The 18,304-nt window shown below is 54.8% G+C and overlaps 2 protein-coding genes across 10 annotated transcripts; both read right to left on the reverse strand.

Moving 5' to 3' along the window:
- Nucleotides 1–75: 75 nt before the first annotated feature.
- On the reverse strand, nt 76–5,018 carry ALKBH6 (alkB homolog 6). 9 transcript variants are annotated; one of them, XM_079908411.1, is made up of 7 exons: nt 4,969–5,018; nt 4,097–4,179; nt 3,714–3,782; nt 2,324–2,384; nt 1,792–1,964; nt 1,471–1,587; nt 76–340 (listed from the first exon to the last, which is right to left on the reverse strand). In XM_079908411.1, exons 2-7 carry the CDS (start codon nt 4,175–4,177, stop codon nt 77–79), a joined length of 765 nt encoding a protein of 254 aa, XP_079764537.1. In that variant the 5' UTR covers nt 4,178–4,179; nt 4,969–5,018; the 3' UTR covers nt 76. The 9 variants fall into 9 exon arrangements, with proteins under 9 accessions (XP_079764537.1, XP_079764540.1, XP_079764536.1 ...); XM_079908414.1 differs by having other exon boundaries at nt 1,792–1,943; nt 4,066–4,179; nt 4,969–4,988; XM_079908410.1 differs by lacking the exon at nt 4,969–5,018 and adding an exon at nt 4,296–4,740 and having other exon boundaries at nt 1,792–1,943.
- A 314-nt stretch (nt 5,019–5,332) lies between these two features.
- Nucleotides 5,333–17,759, reverse strand: CLIP3 (CAP-Gly domain containing linker protein 3). The gene is made up of 14 exons (XM_079907345.1): nt 17,330–17,759; nt 16,792–17,015; nt 13,646–13,785; nt 13,467–13,560; nt 13,118–13,279; nt 12,584–12,702; nt 11,838–12,074; nt 9,411–9,546; nt 9,143–9,271; nt 8,359–8,502; nt 8,168–8,291; nt 7,896–7,960; nt 7,443–7,515; nt 5,333–6,972 (listed from the first exon to the last, which is right to left on the reverse strand). The coding sequence occupies exons 2-14, from the start codon at nt 16,955–16,957 to the stop codon at nt 6,918–6,920; spliced, it is 1,644 nt and encodes a 547-aa protein (XP_079763471.1). The 5' UTR covers nt 16,958–17,015; nt 17,330–17,759; the 3' UTR covers nt 5,333–6,917.
- Between the last annotated feature and the right edge of the window lie 545 nt (nt 17,760–18,304).

Genomic DNA, 18,304 nt, shown 5'->3' on the forward strand with positions numbered 1-18,304 from the left:
CGCCTCTGCCCACAGGGAGCCAGCAGTCCAGAGCAGGTGAGAGCTCGGGAATCCGAGCGGGTCCTGGGTCCTGGCGTCACTTGCTGAGCAGGAGGCCAGCGCGCAGCACGCGGGGTACGCGGCGGATGGTCAGCGAGACGCGGGTGCCGCGGACCAAGCGGGCTCCAGCTTGCGCCGAGGGGCAAGCGGCTGCGTTGCGCGGCAGGGAGGCGGCGTCGAGCGCGTCTACGCTGGCGGCTGCGATGCCGTGGAGGAGGCGCGTGTAGGCGGTGCCACGGAGCACCAGAAGGCTGCGCGGTTCAAGCAACAGCGAGGTGGCCGGCCGGGGCGGGGGCCGGGGCTGCGGGGCGGGTTGAAGGTTAGCGGGTCCCCAGAAGTTAGGAGTGGGGTGGGCGAGAGGTCAGCGGGTTTGGGGGTTCAGGGGGCGAGGGTCAGCGAGTCCCAGGGGCAAAGGCTGAGGGGCAAGTGTGCTCCTAGGGATCGAGGCTTTGGAGTGAAAATCCCGCGGGGGCCAGGGCCAGGGCCAGGGCCGGGCTTCCGGGGGAGTGGAGACGGGGTGGTGGTGGGGTGTCAGCAGCCCCTTGGCAGGGACTAGGCTGCAGATGGGGGTATCTAAGGGCCTAAGGGAACTGCAGCTGGGCTCTGCAAGGAGCTGGGGCTGGGACCGAGGGATCAGTGGTCCCAGGAAACTGAGTGGAACTGGGCTGAGGACTTGGCTGAAGCCAGGAAGGGAGGAAGAGATGAACAGGTGTGGTCTGGGAGGATGTGCGGATATCAGGATGTTTTGAGGACACCAGCAGAGTGGGAGGGGGTGTCAGTGCATCTAGGAGCGTGTAGGATTAAAAAGGGCAGCCGTAATGAGCAGTTGGTGTCAGGGTGTCCAGGGAGTTTCTGTGTCCAGGGGGTGTCAGACATACAGCAAAGAAAGAGGTCAGGGAAGCTGCTGTCATGAGCAACACAGAGGGGAGGCAGGATATCTGGGGGCCCTTGAGCAGCAAGTCATGTGTTGAGGTGCCAAGGAGAATCTGGGGGTGTCCTGCATGACAGATCACATTATTGGAGGGGGAGGTAGGAAGTCAGTGTTGGGGTGCCTGTGCAGTGGCCACTGAAAGGGTGTCTGGCAGGATGTCAGCGACAACCCTGAGTGGCTGGTGTTGGGGTATCTGAGGATGTCCGTGTCTGTTGGAGAACTGGGGAGCCCTGCATGCGGTACTGGAGCGCTCTGAATGTATGGAGCCAGGGGATCTGTAGGCTGTCAGGGTATTCATTCAGCAGATGGGGGTATTGGGGTACCCGTGGATATCATGATTTCTAGGGCACCCTGCAGGCAGATGGGCTGGGCATCTGGGCGGATGTGGGTGCCCTCCATGAGGGGACAGAGGAAGATGTCTGGAAGGGTATCAGGGGTACCCCGCAGGCAGGTGGGATTGGGGCCTCTTAGAGGATATGGGGCGATGTCTCAGGGCCCACCTGCTCTGTAGGGTCATCGTCCTCTGGCTGCCGAGGCTCGTAGAGGTCCAGCATGGTGTGGGAGCCCAAGCTGATGGTGCTGACAGTCGGGTAGTACAGTGGCCCATCCTCGTGGGGCTGGGGAGTGGGTACCAGGGCTGGACAGGGCAGGAGTCCACACACCCCCACCCTCAGGTGAAAGCGGGGCTCCCCAGCTGGGGACAGGGAGGTGAGTGTTTGCTTGGGGTATGTGGCTGCTTAATGAGAGTGGATGTGGGTCGACAGGATGCCCTGCCCCATGATGGATCCGAGGTCTGGGGGTCGGGGTGAGAGTGTGGTTACCATGATGCCCTCCCCAGGCAGATACTGGTTCACAAGGACGTGGTTGGCTGGGAGACCCCCAAAAAGGCTGAGGTCAGACACTTTGTCCACGTAACGCTGGAGCCACGGTGGCAGCCGCTCAGGAACCATCCCCCGGGGATGGGGGAGCCCACCTGGGGGAGGGAAATGGGGTGCTGAGGGCACCCAACAAGGAGCTCTGGCATGTGGAGCCCCCATTAGGGATATCCCAGTGGTTGGTAGCACTCTGACCTCCTCGGGGACCCCTAAATCTTTGGAGATCACCACTCCACCCTTCAAAGGTTTCCTGACTTCTCCAAACCCCTAGAGATACCCTCCAACTCATCAGGAAATCCCTAAGCCCTCAGGACCTCCACTGACCCCTGAGAATCCTCCTGGCCCTTGGGACCCCTTGAACCCTCAAGGACCTCCCCCCGGCACCCTGACGCCTCAATGTCCTGAGACTATCCAACCTGAGCTGCCTACCCCAGTCCCCAGCCCTAAATCACCCATGCCCACAGCCGGAGACACTTACCCCAGTTCTGTAACTTCCTCCCGGAGAGCTGGGTCCACTTTGGTTTTGGGGCATTGAAGACCTGGGAGGTGGGAAGGGGGTCAGTCCTTTTCCAGGACCACCCTCTCTGATTCTCCCACCCAGGCCAACATAGGGGTTTTCACCTAGGGTGGAAATGGGTCATCTCAGTGTCTGTGGGATCATTCTCCGAGACAGTGTTCCCAGGATTTTGTTCTTGCCCTTTCCCCTGTGGAGGCCACTGGCCTCAAAGCCCCTCTGTGTCTAGGGATTGAGGGAGGGAACCAGAGCTACCCAATCAGGGTCTGAGTCTACTCAGAGCTCTGGGCTGGGTTGGGCTCTTTCAGCCCAGCAAACAGTCTGCACTCTGTAATTTCGTGATTCCTGGGCTATCTCAGCACAGTCTGAGTCCTGGAACCTCCTTGTTCCTCTTGCCTGGGGGAGAAAACGTGCTCAACTGGGCTATTCAGTATAACCAAGAGAGTACGTTGAAAATTCTCCACTGCCAAGACCCCAAGGGTCTAAAAAGGGTTATCTCAAAAAGTCTAAGAAATCTCCTTATTTCCTTCATTGTTATGGGGCTGGAAGCGGCTGTCTCAGTATGAGAGTCTGAGTTTTGGAGCTAACTCATTCCTGGGACTCAAACTAGACAGGACTAGTTGGGATAGCACAGGGAAGATCTGTGCTCTATAACCAAGGCTCTGGGGCTGCAAAGGGCTATCCCAGTGCACAGACTCTGAGCTTTGTAAAATTCTCCTTTCCCCAGACCTTAAGAATAGAGTACAGACTGGGCTACCTACCACAGGTGGTCTGTGCTTCGTAACCTTGTTCCCAAGACTCTGGGTCTATGCTGAGCTATCAGCACAGGGAAGCGTTTAACATTCTGAGGCCTGGGTTATCTCAGCACAGAAATCTGAACACTGTAAATTCTTCATTCCCCAAATCTCAAGGGAGTGAACTGGGCTACCTCAGCCTATGTTATAACCTCCTTCTCTCTAAGGTAGCCGGAGAGGGCTGTCTTAGTACAGGGAGTCTTAGCTCCATAATAACCACCACCTTTCTAAGAATCAGTTTGGGGGGTTCCCTGGTGGTCTAGTGATTCGGTACTTTCATTGCCATGGCCCAGGTTCAATCCCTAGGGGAATGAGATCCCACAAGCCACGTGGCGTGGCCAAAAAAAAAAAAAGCATCAGTTTGGTTTCCCCTAAGCTTCCTGGGAAAAGCCCTTTCTGACAGGCCCCAGCAGGTGCTGAGAAAGGAATAGGGAAGGTGGTGAGGGATGGGTGCCAGGTGGCACTCTCCCTCCTGCAAGAATCCTCACTGTGACCTTTCGGGCTCTCCTACGAGAACTGGGGGTTGAAGAGGTTCTGGGAAGAGGGGATAAACAGGTCACCTGTCGAAGCAAATACTCCTCCTCTTCCTTGGAGATGAAGTCAGGGACATAGTAGATTACAGGTGGTGCCTAGGATAGAGAGATCCCCCCTGAAGGTGTGACCTTTGGACCACACAGGAATGCTGCCATCCATGAGCAGCCCCTCCTCTGGAGCGTAGCTCAGGATGTCCCCAGACAGGCCAGGGCCTTAAGTCGAGGGACCAATGGCTATTTGGGGGATGGGGAGGTGGGGTGAGGGTAGGGCTAGACCCTGAGGGTAAGGATGAATTGAGAGGGAGGGGGCAGTCCCAGCCCACAAACCCAGGAGTCAGCCTGCCTATCCCCACTCTATCTCCCGCCCTCTAGTTCCCACCTTCACCCTCTGCACCCCCGGTCCTGACAACCTGCTCCACCCTGAATGGTTCCAGAGCTGGAACCCTGGCGTCCTGATCCTCCATTGACATCAAGTCCGTGTACCCGGTCATTCCTGTGGGGAGGGGAGAACATGCTGAAATCACCAAGCCTCCCACCCGCAGACTGTGATCCAGCTTTCTGGTCTCATCATGGGCCAGGGCCTCACCTCAGCCCTCTAGTGAAACTCACTTGGTTTCGAAAACCTAGATGTCCTCAGCATCTCAAAAGCCACACAGTGCACCCGTAGGCTCCCTGCCCAGACACGATGAGCACCCACAGTACTCCCCCCAGACTCCGTCCACCAAATACCCATCAAACTACACGTCTGCCGTCTCAAGCCTCTACAGAGAACAGCCTCAGACTCCACTGGGAGCCTTTCTTAAGAGCTCCACGCATATCCCCCAGGGCTGCACCCCAGACCCCCTTTAAACACCTTCATTTGAGACCTCATCCTAAAAACTTCAGACCTGCAATCCCGAGCCCGGCTCTCTAACAATATTCGAGGTCCTCATAGACCCTCCTCCCGCCTCAAGCCTTTTCAGACGCCCCATTCTGAGCACGCTTGTGCCCCCAATCTAAGCTTCCTCAGACACATCCATTTTCAGTCTCCTTGTATCCTCCCCACTCTAGACTCCCCTCAAGACTTCTCTTTCCGAGCGCCCCTTCCCTGCAGCCCCCTTGGACCTTTGACCCTGAGCCTGACCCCTCTCACACCTTCCCTCCCTGAACCCCTTGGTTCCCCCGACTCTGTCTTCTAGAACCCCACACTTTTAGCTTCCTCGGACTCCCATCTGAGCTTCCCCGGATCCCCACTCTCAGCCCTCTTGGACCCCCATCTCCGCCCTCGGCGCCCCAAACTGACCGTCCACCAGTGACCCCTCCAAAATCCAAATTCAACACCCCCATTCCCTTCCCAGCCACTTCCTACCCACATGGCCGACGCAGGAATTCTCAGACCAATGGGAATTCTCAAAGGCTCTAAGGCTCCTCCTTCCACCCAATCGGCGCTCTCACACACTGTTGTTCCGCCCCCTCGCCCTCCTTCGGTGACAGGCTGTGCCTCCCGGCCTCTGAGCCACTGGGGCCCCTTCAGAGACGGGTCTTCGTCTGGCATCGACCAATCAGAGCTCCAGAATCGAACCTGTCCACGCTGCGGAGAGCCCAGAAAGGAGGGGCAGCCGTGGCGGCACAGGAAAAACGCGATGGTTGGAAGGACTCCCCGCAGGTTAGGCCATCCTATATAAAGCCGCAGGGATGCGCGACTGCTGTACCCAGCAAGGGTACGGAGGCAGGGCCGTAACTCCCTAAACACCGACCCGACACAGAGAGCCGTAGAAACGTCTTTATTGAAGGGGGTAGGGGTCATGCTGAGTTTGGGGACATGCAGTGAAGGGGCAGTCGTGAGCTGTCCTTGGTTTTCAGGGCCCCAGGTCTGCCCTGGACCCCTGGGCCTTCAGGGTCTCCGTCGGGCTGTTAGTCTGGCCAGGGTGCTCTGAGGTCCTTCAGGGCCAGTAACTTAGATTTGGTGTTTTGGACCTGTGACCAGAATGTAGATTGAAATGGGGACTCCAGGATTTGGGATCCCCTCAAGGCCTTGATGCCCCTCATGTATGAGATGGAGGCTTGAGGATTTGGGGTTCCCTTGGGGCTGGGGCTCTTGGAATTTGGGTGTCTTGAGATCCATGGACTCAGGGCATTCAAGTCCTCTGGTTTCCGGGGATGAGAATTCCTGTTTGGGGTTTCTGGTGCCTATGAATAGAGCTTGAGGTGCCCTGGGGGCCCAGGATACATATCTCCTCCATCCCAGGCACAGGAACCTCCGTGACTGAGGTTTCCTGAGGGCTTGGGATTGGATTTTTAAAATTTGGGATTCCCTGGGGATTTGGGGATTCCATGATTTGGGGATCCTGGGAGTTAGGGCTTTGGGGTCTCCTAGGGGCTCTAGGACTTGCGGGCACAGGGGAGTTTAGGACATGTACTCTGGGGTTTGGATCCTCAGAGTCCCAGAATGGGACCTCCAAATTTTGGGGTTCCCCCAAAGGGGGAAATAATTACTTTAAAAATAGAGAATTTTCTGGGAGCCTGGCCAGCACAGGTGCTGTGGGCCGCATGGGGTGGGCTTCGTACAAGGCACTGGGGGTTTCTTGAGGGTGCAGAGGATAGGAAGACTTGGGGGTCCTGTAATTAGCACTTCCAGTACTGTTTTGGTATCTGTAAATTGGGGGTGACAGTGGGCTGGTTAATGTGGGTCTCTTCTTGAGGGGTAAGAGCAGGGGGGTTCGTTAATGGAGGGAGTCTCTGATTGCAGTGTAGGGGGTTTGGGGTGACCACGGGGGTCACAACATCTTGAGGGGACTGATATTAAATGTGGGTTTGTTACTCTTGCTTTGGAGGTGTTTCTTTCAAGGGGACTTGATGGTGGTTGGGGGGGGGCCTTTGTTAACAGGGAAGGGTTCTGATCCAGTGACTAGTGACTCAGGAATGTTCTGCTGTGGAGCATTATGTAGAGAAAGTCACCGTCATTTGGGGTGATGTGGAAATCTGTTATTGGGGGGTCTCCTCTGAGGGGTTGGGACTAGCCTGAAGGTACTACACTTAGGGAATCTCTTTCTGGGTAACATAGGGTCTGTATTTGGGGGGTTATCATGAGGGAATCTGTTAATAATGGGGCCTCAGTGATCGAGGGCTGGCTAATGGGGGTCTCTATTCTGGACGTGTTACTAGGAATCTCTATCTCAGGGTGACTCGGGGGCTCCTTGTATCAGGAGATGCTAGAGGAGGCTCTGTGTCTCTCTCAGATGTCCAGAGCCTCTAAGACTGCATCTCCGCCCTCAGCATCCAGGGAAACCAGCAACAGAAGAGCAACCTGGGGAAGAGAACTGTGTCACACGCTGGTGCAGGATGCGGAAGCATCTGGATCCATCACCACCCAGCTCTTCCCCGAGTGTCTGGGATTTGGCCTTTCTGGATTCCAGCTGTGCCCTCTCAGGCTCCCGTGGAGCCGAAGGTGTTCTGTCTCTTTTACCTGCCCCTTAAAAGTTGAAGTCACCAGGGATTTCCCTGGTGGTCCAGTGGTTAAGCCTCTGTGCTCACAACACAGAGGGCCCAGGCCCGGCGCAGCCAAATATACATATATATAAAAGTTGAAGTCACCAGAATTCACTATGGGGCCTCACTCCCTAAAGACTGCTTCTGGGTAAGCTAACTAGTCGTATGTTTTCCTAACTTCTATTTCCAGCCCCAACCCAGAACTCCAGACTCCCTGTGTCTAATGGCCTGGTGGATGCCTCTCCCTGAATATCCCACAGGAGAGGGGGACCAAGGGTTGCTACGTACCTGGAGATGGAGTTCTCTGATGCGATGTCCTTTGGGGTCCGGACTGTTGTGAAGGTGCGTTTGGGCTGCGTCACTGAAGGGAAGGGCAAGGTCTCAGGTGAGGGGATGATAGACCCACCTCTGTCCTCAATATCTACCCAGACTCTTTTTCATTAATATTTATCCACGTCCCCAATATCCTACATTCCCAATAGCCATCTAGACCTCTTGTCAATAATATTCCCTGTGTCCTCCAAGACCTACCCATGTCCCCGGTGCCTGCTCAGAGCCTTGTCGTTAACATCCCCATCCCTATAGCGCCCATCCTTTTGGGGATCCTGTCTCATCATTTTCCTGGACCCTGTGTCCCCAATTAAATACTGGAGATTCTGTCACCAGCATATACCTGAGGACCCAAGACCTTTCTTCCTATCCCCAAATCCACACTCCTCCCACAGCCAGCCCCCAACTCACTTGTCACTTGATGTACTTTTTTGGCTCCAACATTATCCCCAGGGGGGTCAGTGGATCCACCAATCCTGGGGAGACACGAGGAGTGGGAGGAGTCAGAGCCACAAGAGGCCAGGGTCTGACCAGGAGCGGAGCCCCGGGGGGCCTACAACGAAAGAGCTAGGGTGTGGGGGTGGATATCCACACTGTCCTCCTGGTCCAAGAGAAGGAGACATCCAAGCAGGGGATCAGGATTCTGGGTGGTGCCCTGAGTTGTGACCAGAGTTTGGGCTCACCTCTGAATTCGAGATGCTGGTGCAAAGACTCCATGCCGTGGGGGGCAGGTGAAGTACCGGACACCAAAGACAGAGCCATCATGTTTGCCGGTGGGCTGGTCTAGCTCTATGCCGTACCAGTAACCTGCAACAGGAGAGTGTCAGGATGCCTCAAGGCCCTGCCTGCCCCCAGCCCAGATAGCTATCCTCACCTGGGGCAAAGTCTGTCTTCCCATAGAAACGCACGATCCCTTGCTTCTGGCCTGCGACGAGCACTTGGTCTCCAACCTCAGCCTTAGCTCCTTCACGCTGCTGCAGGCTGCCCAGAGATGGGGATGATGAGGGCTTCTTCTTACCTGGCGGGAAGGGGACAAGGGGTGAGGGTGAGGCCTCCAGATGCCAGCCCTGGGGGCCCCGTGTCACCCAGAAAGCCACAAGGTAGAAACTATCCTGGTTCAAATGAGACGAGCCTTCCCCTGAAATGGGGTTGGCGGGGTGGGCTTGAAAGGAAACAATCCCAGCTGCCAGAGAATGGGGGTGGGGGCTTTGGGCCTGAGGGACAACTAAGTCAAGAACCTACAGAACCTCAAAACTCTTTCTCAAAGTTGAAGATATTTGGGCCAAGGGAAAAACTGAGTCTCAGAAGTCAGAAACCCAGAAACTGTCCTTTTAAAATGAAGGGGGGAGTTAGGTCTGAGAATAAATCAAGTCACTAAAGCCAGGAACCCCATAGATTCTTCCCTAAAACTGGGAGAAAACCTTTGGCTCTAAGGGGAAACTAAGTCATGGGGGGCAGGGAACACACAGGTCCTTGCAAGAACTGGGTGGGACCAGTACTGAGTCAAAGGAGAAACTGAGGCACAAAAGTCAGGAACTCAGAGGTCATCCTCTAAAATGGGAGTTTGAGCCTGAGGAGAAACTGAGTCACAGAAGCTGGGCTATCCACAGAATATCCTCAAGAATGGCTCTCGTCACCCCTAGGGCTCCCCCTCTGACCTTTGTGTTCCCTGCGGCCTTTGCCTGTGACACGGGAGAAGTCCATCCGGGGAGTCCGCGGTGTGGAGGTGACAGATGAGGGAGGTGCATCCACTGCCTTGGAGATCTTGGACACAGAGGCAAAGAGACCTGGGGGGACAGAGCCTGGGCTGGGAGTTGTCCAAGCCTCTGCCCTCTGACCCCCCTCTTCACCTCCCAACCCCAGCACTCAGCAGCAGAACTACTGAGTGGACCCCACCATCACCTTCTGGGCCCCAGTGGGACTGACCCTGCTTGGGAGGGCAGATGAAGTACCGGACACCCCCAACACTGCCATCATTCTTGCCCTCAGGTTCATCCAGTTCCACGCCCACCCACTGGCCGCTGGCGAACTCCGTGGTCCCGCAGAACCGCAGTGTGCCCGTCTGAGGAAACAAGGGAGGAAATGGCTTGGGTGCACCTTGAGAGGCCGATAAGATCACCGGCACACAGGTAGCATGGTGGGATGGACGAGGGAGCCCCAGGCTTAAATCTCAGCTTGGACATCACCATTCACTGGTTGTATAACTTAACTGTGCCTCGATGTCCTCATCTGCGAAATGGGAACAGAAATCTCACCCACCTTACAGGATTGTTACAGAGCTGCGCTGTCCGACGCAGTACACGGCCACTAGCCACATATGACAATTTAAATTAACTAAAATTAAATTAAAATATCATTTCTCCAATCACACTAGCCACACTTCAAGTGCTTAATATCCACATGTGGCTCATGGCTAGTTCACTGGACTACACAGACATAGAACATTTCCAATCTCACAAAAAGGTCTACTGGACATGAATGCTATAGAGACATAAAAGCCCTCAGAACAGGGCCTCGTGCTGAGTAAGGGATCAGTAAGTGTTGCCTATTATTATCCTGTAACTTTGGTAAAGGGACCTCACGGGGCCTCAGTTTCATTTGGAAAATGGGGATCACAGTCCACCTCAGAGGCTGGTTATCCGGTGGAAACATTTTTAACATATGTGAAGTTGCTTAGCTGCAGTGAGTGTGGTTATTATCATTTGTGTGAGGCTTCTTCACTGCTCTAAGCCTCAGTTCCTCATCTATAAAATGGGCTAAATAATAGCGCCTACTTTGGAGAGCTGGTGTGGGGATCAGAACAGTGCCTGGCACACAGAGCCAAACCCTATTCTAAGGGCTTTACACATTTTAACTAGTTTAAACCTCGAAAATAATCTTAAAAGAGAGTGGATATATACATAACTGATTCACTTTGCTGTTCAGCAGAAACTAACACAACATTGTAAATCAACTATATGCCAATACAAATTCATTTAAAAAAATAAAATAAAATAAAATAAACCTCAAACAACCCCCCTCAAGTGGGTACTATCAGCTCCATTTTACAGATGAAGAAGCTGATGCCCAGAGAGGTGAAATCACTGGCCCCACAGCTGGTAAGTGGCAAAGCTGAGATTTGCCTGAGCAAATCCCTGAGCCTGAGTTCATAACCACTGTGCTATGCTGCTGCTTCTCAATCTCAAAGAGATTGTTATTACATGTCTTCAGACAAAGAGTTTCACCTCTTGGGCTTCTTACAGTCTTCTATATTGTAAAATGGAGAGAATCAACCCATCCTGCTTTCAAAATTGTCACACTGATTTGATTAAATCATGTACAGAAACTTTCCAGTTTCTGGAATTACGCATGCAAAACTCTTGATTACGAAACAAAATGTGACTTTTATGGCTTCTCACTGTACAAAGAAACAAAATTCAAATTCACTCCAGTGGCCTGCAGGTCTGGTGAGATCCAGCCCCTGCTAACGTCACCACTTCACCCTCCCTAGATAACTCCCCTCCAGTCACACTACCCCTCCCCTCCTCTGGGATTTTGTACCTGCGATCTCCTCTGTCTCCATATTTTTGCAAGGTGAGCTCCTTCCCCTCTCAGCTCAGATATCACCTCCTCAGAGAAGCCTTCTCAGAAGACCTTAGCTAAAACCACCTCGGCCCTCAGCTAGGGCCAATTTATTAAATGCAAGCATTTAATGGTTTTCAAAGCCTTTGTTGCTACTGGAAATTATCTTAACTATGGGTATACTTTATTGACTGTCTCTTCCTCAATAGAAATGGAGTTCTATGAGAGCAGGTCTGGGGCTAACACAGGCCTTCATCCCCAAGGACAGGCTGGGTCCAGCATGGAGCCTGAGGGACACCAGGTAAATGAATCAAACTTGGAATGATTGAATGAATAAAGATCTCTCTGTCCTCTGGGACTTTATACCTGCTCCCCCTCCCTAGGGCCCCCTTCTCCCTTTCTTCTCCTGGCTCATTCCTCAGCATCTTCAAGTGAGCAAAGTATTGACCACTCTGGGAACACAAGTGGCCCCTGGATGGGAACCACAAGGCCCAGGGGGACCCAAATGGGGCAGAGTTGCACTGATCACTCTGCATGTGCTTCCTCGTGAGCCATGACAGCTCTGGGCTGTCACTGTCAGGAGATGGATCTGTCTTCCCCCTTGGACTGAGAGTTCAGCTTGGGTGGGGCACAAAGGAGGCACTCACAGAACAACTGTTAGACAAAATGAATACTGTGTGCATGACTGGGAGGGTGGGCAGGCAAAGGGGAGAGTCTGCACTCTGCCCAAAGACCCAGCTCTGAGGGATGAGGGCTGAGTCCTGCCCACCCTTCCCTGCTCCAGTCCCTGACCTTCTGGCCATCCAGTAGCACGCGGTCTCCCAGGCGCAGGCCCAGTGCACTGAGCATGAGATTGCCTGGGACGTTGTCATAGTTGGGTAGCGTAACCTTGGGGAGGGCGCAGGAGAGCGGCACAGCCTCCTCCAGTAACGTCCGCAGCTCCTTGGCCACCAGCGCCGCCTCTGCCTTGTCCAGGGACATGTCCATGGGGTCTGGGACCACCTCTGCTGGCACCTGTCCCTTTCGGTTCTGGGGGCCAACAGGAAGAGAGGGAGCAAAGACTCAGCGGCATAGGCTGCACCCCCACTGAGCCCATGCCCCCAGAGACCCCGGGTCGAGGTGAGGCAGAGGTGGGAATAGGTCATACCCTGGGCCAACTTGGAAAGAGGAAGGGGTGGGGCATTAAGGTACAGCCCACGATCCCCAGGGAAGTCCACCTCTGAGACCTCAGGCTGGAGATGTCAAGTATGGAGCCAATAGGGAATGAAGGTCCCACTTCAGTGCTGTAGGTCATGCCCTCAGGGCCAAGACCCCAAGCCCGGAATGGGGCCATGTGAAGGACAAACACTGAAAATGGGCTCCTGTGGTACCGGGTTAAGGATCCAACTGGGCCAATGGGGAATGAGAGTTTCAAGAAACTCAAGTGGTCCTGCCCCGCCCCCTCCCCCGCTCCCATCCTCTGCAGAGGCCTGCTGGCCAGAAAGCGGTTGGGGAGGAAGGAGAAGGAAGGTAACAGGACTGGGCCAGGGTGGCAGTACCCGAAGCGCCGGGTTGGCACCGTGTTCCAGCAAACATTTGGCCGCACCCAGGCACAGGTTGGAGGCAGCGATGTGCAGGGCTGAGCCATGGTTGAAGTCACTGCACGTGGAATTCACCACTGGGAAGTGGGTGAGAGGAGGGTTCCGGGTGAGCGCCCTCAGCACCCCAGCCCTCCCGCTGCCTTCCAGCCTCCGAAGTCCACCTCTTCATCCATCTCTTAACCCGCAGGCCCCAGGCCCCACCACCCCACGGCAGCCTCTGACACAGAGCCCCGCCCCTCCTCGGCCACCCCCCTCCCAACCAGCTCCCGCCAGGCCCTGACGTTTTGGACCCCTGAACTCCTTCTCCCGCACCTCCCGCCTCCCGCCTCCCACCCTGGCCTCCCACCCTGGCCTCCCACGCCAGGCCCCATCAGTCGCCTTCCCTGCCTTCTCACTCGTCTCCTCCCCCCACACCTGGGTACCCTCCTTCTGCTTCCAGCCCTCCTTCCTCGCCTAGGTCCTGCCCCTCCCAGCCCGGCCCTTCCTCCTTACCTCTGGGCCGTGCACCCTTCAGTAGCACGCGCACGAGATCCGGCACGTCAAAATAGGCCGCGTAGTGAAGCGCGTTCATGTTGGTCCAGCGGCTGCGCAGGGTCACGTCTGCGCCCAGTGCCAGCAGCTGCTGCGAGAGGCGTACAGCCGCCGCGGGGTCCCCTGCGCGACAGCCCAGGTCAGCTTGGGTTCCCTCCTCCAGAGCGTGGGCCCAGAGCATGGGGAAGGCCCAGGGCTTTAGGGACTGCACTTTGGGATCTTAGGCTGTGGGGTCCAGGATGGAGGTCTGAGGGCCGGGGTTCTGAGAGTGTTGGGCGTGGCAGTTAGGTTTGGGGGTTTGGACCCTCACCGACTCCGTGGGCCCCCGCCTTGCACGCATAATGGAGCAGTGTCATGTCGGTCAGCCCATCACGATCATTCACGTGGCAGCCTCGACGCAGAATCTGGGAGTACCAGGGGACCAGGGAGGGTTACCCAAACACGTGAGGAAGCCCTTCCTCTCCTCCCTCGCTTCCCCAGCGCTCTCACCTCATTGCCAATGACATCAATCTTGTGCTGGACTTGGGGCACCCACTGGCGCACAATGGCGAACAGCTCAGGGATGGTGGTCTGCGGGTCAAACAGAATCTCCTGGCAGGCAGGGTCGTTGGGGTCGAAGAAGGTGAAGGCTGGGGTGGTGAGAGGTCCAAGATCACCCCAGGCAAACTGTGGACTGACCCCCCCCCCCTTCCATCCTAAGGCAGAGGAGCTCTAGACCTTTAAAACCTTCTAATACAGGGTCTCAGACTGGTGGCACATGGGCCACAGGCATTTTCTGTGTGGCCAGCGTGAGGTTTCAAAATCAGGTCTCACATAAAAATGTGGATGCCTGGTGTGTCTTGAAAAACTGGAAGATCATATAGCAGCAAACTCCACCCCATGAAACAAGAGTGGTAAGGAGTCTGCATGCCCAAGGGGGCTGCTACTGCTCTAGCGCATGTCGCCCTGTCGGGGCATGCTTTAGCCAAATCTCCAGGGTAAAGAAAATTAAAAAGGCAGAAGTCACGGTTTTTAAGAAAAATCTCCCCGAATTTCAATTACTGTGCAGTCCACATAAAATGGATCCATGGGCAGGACCCAACCTGTGGCCAGCCAGGGGGTGCCCAGAGGAACTTCCATCTCCCCCCTTAGAGTGTTGCCCTGTAGTAACGTCAGCACGCAGCACAGGGCTGGCACAAGGCAGGAGCCCAGTGCGTGTTGAATGGATGAGCAAACGAATGACCAGATGACACAGAGCCCAGGGACGTACCGCATAGAAGGTGTCTCCCGGAAGCAGCCTGTGTGCTCTTTTTAAAACCCCAGTCACAGCACAGCTCTCCCTGGCTAAGCCTGCCCTGGCTTCCATCACACTCAGAGTACAGACCCAAATCCTCAGCCTGGCCCACAGGCCCTAAACAAACTGGCCTCATCTGTTCTCTGCCCTCTCCCCCTCACTCGCTCCCCTCCAGCCACACTGACCTCCTTCTGTCCTTCCAACTCGCCAGGCAAATTCCTCTCTCAGGGCTTTGTGCTTGCTGTTCTTCTTGCCTGGGCCCGTCTTCCCTGAGATCTTCCTAAGGCTTCAGAGAGGCCTCCCGAGACCACCCCGGCTAAATCAGCACCTCTGCCCTTCTTTATCTCTTGCCCTTTTTCATTTCTTTAAAAATATCACTACTTAGGGACTTCCCTGGTGGTCCAGCGGTTAAGACACTGTGCTTCCTATGCAGGGGGCCTGGGTTCGATCCCTGGTCAAGGAACTAAGATCCCCATATGCCACACGGCATGGCCAAAAGAAAAAAAAGAAGAAAAAAATCACTACTTAACATTACTTGTTTACTCCTTCCTCCCTCCCTCTTTTCCTCTCTTTCTCTTCTTCCTCATTCTCTTCCTTTCTTGCTTGTCCCCCTCACTAGGACGTTTCCAGGCTGCCTTGTTCACTCCCCTATCCATGCAGGAGGCGCTCTGTCAGTCTAGCTGAATTAATGTACAAATTTAATAAATACACGAGTTTCTCTTGGAGTCCACCTTAGCCCTCTCTCTGTCCTAGACTGCATTTTCAGATTCCTTCACATTCTGTGACCAAACCCTCCTCGTTCTACAGGCAGGATTCCTGGGGACGGGAGGCAGATACCCTAGACTCTCTGACTTCCCAGCAGGCCACAGGTCCCAGCCACATCCAGCCACATTTCCAGTGGAGATTTTCCAGTTTCCCAGGGTGGATACCCGGCCCTAGACACCCAGATAACTTTCTTATTTTTCTATCAGACTGAGGGCAACTTATGGCCTCTCTGACCCACCTCTAGTGGGTGACATGTCCACAGATGCCACCCCTCCTGCCCTATCCTGATGACACCTACTCTCTGAACTTGGAACCTCATTTCCGAACTTACAGCTGCCGGGGATTCCTAGCCAACATCTTTTAAAAGCCTCCTCCTATATCTAATTCTGGCTGAGCTCCACCCTCTCTACCCAGTAGCCAGAGGGAGCTTTCAAAAATATAAATCAGACCTGCCCCCCCACAAACTGCTCTCCCCCGCCATCACACTTAGAATATATCCAAAGTTCTCACAGTAGCCTTTAAGGCCCTTCCAGATCTAGCCATTGCCAACCTCTCATCTCAGCTCCAATCACTCCCTAACAGCAACATCAAGATTTTCCTTCTGCTCCAAGCTCAGTCCTGCCTCAGGGTTTTTGTACTTGCTGCTTACAGCCTGTAACACTCTTTCTCCAGCTCTCCTATGGCTGATTCCTCCTCAAGCTCTGCGTCTCAGCCTAAATGCCACCTCGTCAAAGACCCACCCTGACCACTCTGTCTCAAGGTGCTGCCCCTAGCCATTCTCTATTATATCTCCATCTTTTATTTCTTTCATAGCATCCACTCCAATCTGAACTTATCCAATTTATATACCTGTTACTTGCTTAGTCTTGCCTTCTCTCCTGAGAGCAGGGATCATGCCTGGATTGCTCACCATTAAATCTTCATCTCCTAGCACAAGGCTTGTCACAGAGTAGTAGTGATGGATAAACAGTGCTTGGTGAATGAGCAGACACTTTCCTTTTCTCCAAGAGGCCACCCTCTCAGCTCCACATCTTCCTACCTCAGAGCCTTTACTCCTGTGGTTACCTTGCCTGGGACCCCCTTCCCCTAATCTTTTCCCTTGTTAACCCTCAATTCATCCTTCAGTCTCCCTCAAATGTTCCTTCCTCAGGGAAAGCGTATCTTAAAAAGCTCTTGCAGAATTCGGTTCTTAGCAAACACAATTCTCATCAAGGCTTGTAATTATGTACTTATATTTTTATACTTATTTGTGTGGTTGTCATTGAGGCCTGTGAGTTCTCTTAGGCAAAGACTAGATCTGTCTTGCTCCATGCTGTGCCCCCAGTTCCTAGGTCCATAGCAGGCTTTCCAAAAATGCTTGTTTAATGACTAAATGACTGAATGATTTGTCATGAATCAAATATTACGATTATCCCAATTCCATTCTCCAATGGGTGAATGAATTAATGAGGGGGGGGGGAATCCAAGGGCCACGACTCCTCCAGAACACCTTCAGATCCTCCAGATTCCTCCCACCATCTCCACCAGCAGAGTTCAGCCAAACCTCCCTGGCAACCCAAGGCTCCAGGCCATATTGCTGAGTGGGGAGGGTGGTTACCGTAGTCCTTGGGGAGGGGGGCAGGTGCCGAGGGGTGCACAACAGGCTTCTGCCGGCGCTCCTGGGTGGGGCTGGGGGGCTCTGGGACAGGCTCATCCTCCTCCTCCTCCTCTTCTCCCTCCGCCCTGAGCGGCGGGGCCATCGGGGCGGGATCTGTCTTAGTCATGGTCCTTGGTGGCCCTCAGTGGGCAGGTGCAGAGTTGGAGGTGGCCTTCAGGCAAATCCTGGGGGCAGAGGTCAGCTAAAGAGGGTGCCCCAGTCTCTGGAATCTGAGCCCCCCAGACGCTCACCGGGCTCCGGGTGGCTCCCACGCCCCCAGCTCTGGATTTTGGGCAATCATAGGGACGCCAGTCACCCATCAGAGGACGCTGGTTTGTGGGCCCAACGCCTACCACTTCCCCCAGGCCAGTCCCCCATTCTTCTCCTCCCGCGTCAGGGCCCTCAGTCTAGGCCGCCCCCTCCCCCGGTTTGTTTATCTCAGGATGCAGGATGCTTTGCCCCTCCCCTTCTCCGCGGGCCTCCCCTCTACCCATCTTACCTCGGGTGTCTGGGGCTGGAGACCAAAGCTGAAACCGGGGAAACTGGAGTAATGGGGTGCCAGTGTCTGGGGAAGTGATGGGGGAGAAGAAGACAGAGAGAAGGGGACGAGGCCCGGACGCCGACGGGGGATGGGGGTGGAGAGGGAGGGGCGCTGACGGCGCATGCGCTGTCACCCCCAACCAGGCGCGGGGGCGGAGACACTGCGAGGCTGCTTGCATTGATGAAAAGGCTGGAGGCAGCGGTGGGAAGGGTATAGACACCGAGGACGGGGAGTAGAAGAAATGGCCACGAAGAAGGATGTGAGGCATGGGGACAGGAGACAGATGAAGCAGGGACAAGGGCAAAAGACAGGGATGGGAAAACGGGCACATGGAGTTTTGTCCATCCCGCTGTGATAGCGCCTTTGCGAAGGCCTGCAAACCAGACCAGTCTGGGCAGGGGTCTCGATGTGTGGTAGTGGTGGGTGTTGTCTCTCTCTGACATATCAGACCTGACCTCTACTCCACGTCCACCCTAGACAAGGGATGTCTCAGAGGGATGACTTTGTGGAGACTCCTATAATCACTGTCATTGTCATTATCGCATAGTGCGCACACAGCATTTACCCAGAGAAGGTAAGCCATTTACCCAAGGGCATACAGCAAACAGGTAATGGAGCTAAGACTTGAATCCCAGTGGCCTGGCTATAGCGCCTGGGCTTTTAATCACCGTGCTACATGGCTTTGGCAGTGCCTAGGGGATAGATCTGCCAATGGACTCCTCCCCCCAGAAAGGCCTCCAGGAGCCAGCCCAGGGATGAGGCCTTCCCGGCCCCATCATCCTGGCTGGGCTGTCACACCTGACTGGCTGTGGCCTGCACTGTCCACAATCATCCCAGCCTGAACAGGGCTAGCTGACTTTGCCTTCCACCTCTCATCCTTCTAATGTGCAGGCCCAGTAGCTCCATTAAGATATTTCCAGAATTTCATCCCTC

This window comes from Stenella coeruleoalba, assembly GCF_951394435.1.
Source record: "Stenella coeruleoalba genome assembly, chromosome: 20".
Taxonomy (NCBI): domain Eukaryota; kingdom Metazoa; phylum Chordata; class Mammalia; order Artiodactyla; family Delphinidae; genus Stenella; species Stenella coeruleoalba.

Bases quoted from the DNA above. Each gene is read 5' to 3' on its own strand.
- CLIP3 (XM_079907345.1), bottom strand. From the start codon at position 16,957: ATGACTAAGACAGATCCCGCCCCGATGGCCCCGCCGCTCAGGGCGGAG. The intron at 9,272-9,410 runs GTCAGTCCCACT...CTGTCCCCCCAG, and splicing joins CATCTGCCCTCCCAAGCAGG to GTCTCTTTGCCTCTGTGTCC. The intron at 8,503-9,142 runs GTCAGAGGGGGA...CCTTCCCGCCAG, and splicing joins AGGCCGCAGGGAACACAAAG to GTAAGAAGAAGCCCTCATCA.
- ALKBH6 (XM_079908409.1), bottom strand. From the start codon at position 4,419: ATGGGTATTTGGTGGACGGAGTCTGGGGGGAGTACTGTGGGTGCTCAT. The intron at 2,385-3,713 runs GTGACCTGTTTA...CCCACCTCCCAG, and splicing joins AGGAGTATTTGCTTCGACAG to GTCTTCAATGCCCCAAAACC. The intron at 1,588-1,791 runs GTAACCACACTC...CCCACTCCCCAG, and splicing joins TGCCTGGGGAGGGCATCATG to CCCCACGAGGATGGGCCACT.